This window comes from Ceratotherium simum, chromosome 6 (assembly GCF_057802395.1).
Source record: "Ceratotherium simum simum isolate JZ-2026a chromosome 6, ASM5780239v1, whole genome shotgun sequence".
Taxonomy (NCBI): Eukaryota; Metazoa; Chordata; class Mammalia; order Perissodactyla; family Rhinocerotidae; genus Ceratotherium; species Ceratotherium simum.
The window spans coordinates 72,832,068-72,837,908 of record NC_141905.1 but is presented as its reverse complement, the minus strand read 5'-3'; the positions used below and the strand labels follow the sequence as shown (position 1 = coordinate 72,837,908).

Here is a 5,841-nt window from a genome sequence, read left to right as displayed (position 1 = left end):
GGTTTTTATTTTTTTTCCTTCAAAAGAACTAATGTGTCCAGCTTTGTTAAAAAAAAGAAATTTAAAACCTTTCACAAATGGCAGCAAAAGTTAATAATTTTCCTTTAGACTCTTGCACAGAAGCTCTTGCTAAAAATTTAAGTGTTAATATTATTCTGATACTTTGGGTGCAGAGTTTCCGCCTGGCAATTTTACACATCGCCCGAGGAAGTCAGTACATTCAACAAAATGCGAAATTAAAATAAGCTAGGAAAATGTGCTTAACAAGGAAACAAAGGTTTCACAATAGCCACTTAGAAGTTATTAATAATTCCAGTTCCAAAGAAAGCTTGGACAGAAAAAATAAACTCTATTTGCAAAGTTTTATATGGGCAAGTTCACCAAGGGACAAAGCTATATGTTATACCAATTATACATTTCTACATTGGAAGGAGAATTTCTAGATGCTGGAATATCTTGCTATACATTAGAGAATTTTATAGTGGGCAACATAAACTTAATTTCCAATGTAGCAAATCAATGAATCTTGATCATATTGAAGTTCACTGCTTTAATTTTAAGATTGATGCCTTTGGTATTTTGTTTCATACAAACCCATGGGGTAAGGCTGATTTTCTGCATATTCATCGCCCTCCTCCTTCACTTCTGCTGTGTGTTATCTCACCAGACTGGACAGGATTGGCAGTTTTTCTCCTCCCACTGCCATTGCTATTGGGATTCACAACCCAGCTTCCCACATTTCTATTATAAATCAGTCTGTCTTCTTCAAAAACAACCAAAAGTTTTCATGGGTAGTTGGAATCACCGACATGATCCGTTTCTGAATCCTTGTAATCCTCAGAGAACTCAGAAAAATCATTTTCTATTTCCTACAAATACATATAAACTAGTTTCAAGATCATAGTGGTTTCTGCTAATTAACTAAAGAATTTAGACCTGTCTACTAAGTAGTTAAATTATATACATATATATTTGTTATTAATGTTTAAAGGATTTTCACGATTTTAAGATCTGATGTTTGATGGGCCGATACATAAATTTAGGGCTGGGAAAATTTCTTTTTATTTAAATGTGAAGACTTATCTAGACAAAATAATAAACAGGAAGTCAGGAAAGGGAAGCATTAACCTGGTACTTGAGTGTTCTTCAGATGAAACTGTAGACATTAAGTCTATTAATTTTCTAGTATAAATTAAAATAAAGAGGAACCAAACCCCTAACAAAATGCATCCTACATACTTGTGGTGTGGGAAGGGAGGGGAGAAATGGACTGTATTTAGTTCCTAGGGGAAAGTATAGTGAGATTTCATCCTGGGATTGATTTTACATTCTCCAAAATTAGTTTAAGTTTTTATCTTTGTATTTTCAAAGAAGTTTTGTCATCTCCCCCCCCCTTTTTTTTTTTGCTAGAGAAAGGGTTTAAACTTCATAGCAGGTTTTGTTGAAACTGCTACTATTCATGCAACCTTCTGTTGGTCTCTAGAACATCTACATCCTTCACCTTTCTCAGAAGACGTCTCCTGGGCTTTAGAATATCCCATTGCAAAAAAGGATAGTCAGTCTTGACTTTTCCTAGTAGAGAATAGTCTCTTCATGTGTAATCTCAGCACGAGTCAAAACTTTATTCTCTTTAGTTTCTTTACTGTACGATCATGAAATGAAAAGCTTGTTTAAAAATCCACAGATAAATACTTAAACTTATTTTGGAAAATGTAGAATTAATCTCAGGATGGAATTTCACTATACTTTGCTTAGGAACTAATTTTTTCAAAAATATCCTATCCATTTGGTGTCATCATTTTCTTAGGAAGTTGAAAAATTTCACTTTTGCTTTTACCTGTGACCTGTCCACCTAGAACTTCTGCTGAAATGGTCTATTTAATTACACAAGAGAAAAAATACGTACTTAAATGCTTTTATATATTTTTGCTTAACCATGAAAGTATTTTGCATTCTAAACAGCCACTGGAGAAATCTGCACACACGGTCATCTGTAGGCTGTGGTTTTCTATCGGAAACAAAAGCAAGTCGTGGAAGCCACTTACCGAATTCCAAGTAGGAAACTGAGTGTTTACAGAGTTAGTCTCCTTTCCTGCGTTTCTGTGCAAAGTTGCAGCTGAGTTACCTGGCTTGATCACCTTCTTTTAGAAGACACATAATCCCAAATGTTACTTCTTAAGTCAAATGCAGCAAATGGGATACTGAAAACACCTACAAGTAGTCTAGAATACCTTGAATCTGGCTGTGAAAATTCGGGGCAAGTCTGCAGCTCCCAGTAGGTGCATGCTGTATTTGGTCTCCAGGCATTTTGCTAGGTTATTGAGTCATGAAAAGCTATTAAAAGAGCTCTATGGGAAATGCAGCCTACACTTTGAACGAAACAGTCTTCCATTGTCACTGACCCCTTACAGACACACGGTACATAATCTTGATCGTGCTTCATTGGTATTTATTGCACATGGACCAATTCCTCACACAGTAGTTAGTTGCACCAGAGTATAAATACTTGGTAAAACACAGAGGAAATAGAATTTACACACAAGTGCGAAATTTTACCAGCAGATTCATGTGGGCACTTGGACATAAAAAAATAATAAAAAAAATCCTTAAGATAATTATATTTATAATATGGATACAGTTACAGTACCATGATAAAAGAGTATAAAAAGCTATTTTCCCAATAAATCATTAGCTCAATAACATAATAGACAACAGAAGTAGAGTTTGAATTTTATTTTAGTTTTTAAGATCTGCACCCACCCCCCCACTCCCGTAAAAAATATTTAATTTCTTTTTGTGCAAGTAACATCTTCTGTGGACTTTGCAATTCCTAACACTGTGCAAAAATGGCATTTTGAACCACTCCTTTTTTTTATGTTTTTTGTTTTTACCCACATGTGCAGTAATCTGAACTGTTTCTACTTTTTTTTTTCCTTTTTCTGTCCTGTCTTCAATGGACAGAGTCACATGTCACAGAGGCTCGGCGCCTGGTCCTTCCAACTAATATTGATACATAAATAAGCTGTTTAATATAAACAAGTCTTTCTATCGTGCTGTGCAATGTGCACAGTGTGAGGTAGACACCCCTTGGCCTGACCTCCGAGGCGCGTGGGGACAGCAGGCTTGTCCTACAAAAGGAAAGCAAGGTGAGGCTTGTTCCAAGAATAGCTTAAAATTTCTTGAAACGTGATTTTGCATCCATCCTTTCCCTTTATTTTAAGAACAGGAGAAATCATGACTCAGGAATTAAAATGAAATTTTTCTGGAAAGCAAAAGGAAACACGTCCTGACCAATGGTCATCGCCCCCTCTCTCTCCGGCTGCCTGCTCCTGTTCCGAGAATGGGATGGAAGCCAGGTTGACAGACTTTTATGCCCTGATGCTTCTCCCCCCTACCCGGTCCTCGCAGAAAGTGTCAAAAACCACCTGGAAAAAAAAAAAAAATCTAAAGATGCATCACACGCACACACAAAAGATGACCGAACCACAAGCAGAAAAAAGAACCCAAGAAAGATAAGCAAGCTACTCTCCCACCCCTCCCAAACTTTCCTTTTTGTGCAACGGTCCGTGGCTCTTCTGTTTGTCTTGGATGATTCAGACGAGGTTTGTGGGCTTCGAGTTCACCTGCTTTCGGTCTTGAGTAAACACAGATCTCTCTCCCCTGGGAAGCCATTCAGGGGCACCCGGGCTTTCTTCCTCCCGGGGCGCAGAGCCTGCGTCCCGGCTGGGGAGGTGGGGAGGGACGCCGGGCCCTACACCTTGGATTCCGAGGCGCAGCCCGGGCGGCTCGGCTCGTCCAGGCTCGAGTCGCTGTCCGCCGCCGCCCCGCCGTTGCAGCCGGCCCAGGGCTCCAGCAGGCGCGTGGGCGGCGCGGCCCCGATGTCGTCGTCGTCGTCCTCGTCGTCCGCCCCGGGCGACGGCGGCGGCCCGGCCACAGCCAGGCAGCCCGAGGCGCGCGCCCGGTCGCCGGCGGCCGCGTGGCTCCCGCAGGCGGCCCGGCGCGCGCAGCAGAGCAGGCGCTGGAAGGCCCTGCGGAAGTCGGGGCTGCGGCAGTAGATGATGGGGTTGAAGGCCGAGTTGGCGTAGCCCAGCCAGTTGAAGAAGACGAAGAGGCGGTCGGACACCAGGTCGCGGTGGAAGGCCTTCACCACGTTGGCTAGGAAGAAGGGCAGCCAGCAGAGCGTGAACACGCCCATGATGATGCCCAGCGTCTTGAGCGCCTTCTGCTCGCGCAGGGCCACGAGGCGCGAGGGCCGCCGCTTGCTGGCGCGCCCGTTGGCCAGCTGGGCGGCGGGGCGCTGGGGCCCCGGCGAGGGCGCGGGCGAGGGCGGCCGCGCGGGGCCGCTAAGGAAGCGGCGCTCGCAGCTGTCGATCTTCTTCACCTGCTTCTGGGCCTCGCGGAACACCCGCAGGTACACGAAGGCCATGATGCACAGAGGCACGTAGAAGGAGACCACGGACGAGGCGATGGCGTAGGCCCGGCTGGTGACGAAATCGCAGCACTTCGGGTCGTTGTAGCAGCGGCGCGCCTCGTCGTTCTCTGCCCGCCACCACTGCATGAGGATGGGCAGGAAGGACACCAGGGCCGAGATGGCCCACACGGTGCACACGAGGGCCCGCGCCCGTGCGCGGGTCAACAGGCTCTGGTAGCGGAAGGGCGACGTGATGGCGAGGTAGCGGTCCAGAGCGATGACACACAGGGTCTCGATGCTGGCCGTCACGCACAGCACGTCCACTGAGGTCCAGAGCTCGCAGAAGAAGGAGCCGTACTCCCAGCGGCCCCACACCACGATGGTGGCCCCAAACGGTACCACCAGCAGCCCCATGACCAGATCAGCGCTGGCCAGGGACATGATGAAGAGGTTGGTGAGCGTCTGCAGCCGCGGCGTCTTGGCGATGGCCACGATCACCAGCACGTTGCCCGCCACGATCAGCAGCACGATGAGCGCCATCAGCAAGCCCATGCCCGCCGTCCACTGCTGCGACAGCGGCGCGGGGCCCTCGCTGGTCGGGGTCAACAACGAGGCGGGCGGCGACGCGGGCACCAGCAGCCGCGCCGCCGTGGCCGCGCCGTCGGGGAGCGGCGCGGCCGACGACAGGTTGCAGGGCTCGGAGGCGCCCAGGGCGAGCGCCCCCGCGCCCATGCCGAGCTGCGGAGGCCGGGGGCGGGGGGTGTGGCGGGGCTGGGCCGTGGTTGGGGAACACCCCAGAGGCCCGGGCGGCGGGGCGCGCCGAGGGAGGTCGCGGCCAGGTCAGGGCAGCCGCGGCGCGGGGCCGGAGGCATGGGCGCCGGGCGCCTTCCCCGCCAGAGCCGAGCGCTGTCGCCGCCGCCGCCGCCGCCGCTGCTGCTGGAACAGCTGCCGGGACCTCAGCATGTTTCTGAGCGCGCTGAGCCCGCAGACCCGGCACCCAGCACCCACTCCACCCCGCTCGCACTCCCCCAAGCCAACCCCCGGGGCCTCGCGTCAGGCTCGTGCAGCCAATCCCGGCAAAAGGCACGCCCCTATCTAGTTCCCCACCAACTCCCCGCACCACCCTCCCACCGGCAGTTCAGCTGCTTGGGGAGTCCGGGACCGGTCGGCGAGCCAGCGCCTCCCCGGCACCCACGGTTCCTGAGCGCGCGCCCCTTCCTGAGCCCGCTAGTTCCAGCGCCCTGTTCTCCTTGGCCCGCGACTGCGCCCGGCTCCCACTCGCGTCCCCGCCCCCTCCTTCGGCCCCCACTCTCTCCTGCACTCCGCTCCCTCCTGCGCCCCTTCTGCCTCTGGCGTTTAGCTCCCTCCTGCGCTCCCGCTCCCCAGGCATCCCCTCTATCCCCAGGGCGCAGATTCCCTGCGGAGCAAGG

At 50.2% G+C, this 5,841-nt stretch overlaps 1 protein-coding gene across 1 annotated transcript; it reads right to left on the bottom strand.

Annotated features, from left to right (window-relative positions):
• Positions 1 to 2,432: 2,432 nt before the first annotated feature.
• Positions 2,433 to 5,369, bottom strand: ADRB1 (adrenoceptor beta 1). Its single transcript, XM_087432635.1, has one exon. It carries the CDS (start codon positions 5,141 to 5,143, stop codon positions 3,752 to 3,754), a length of 1,392 nt encoding a protein of 463 aa, XP_087288761.1. The 5' UTR covers positions 5,144 to 5,369; the 3' UTR covers positions 2,433 to 3,751.
• Positions 5,370 to 5,841: the final 472 nt, after the last annotated feature.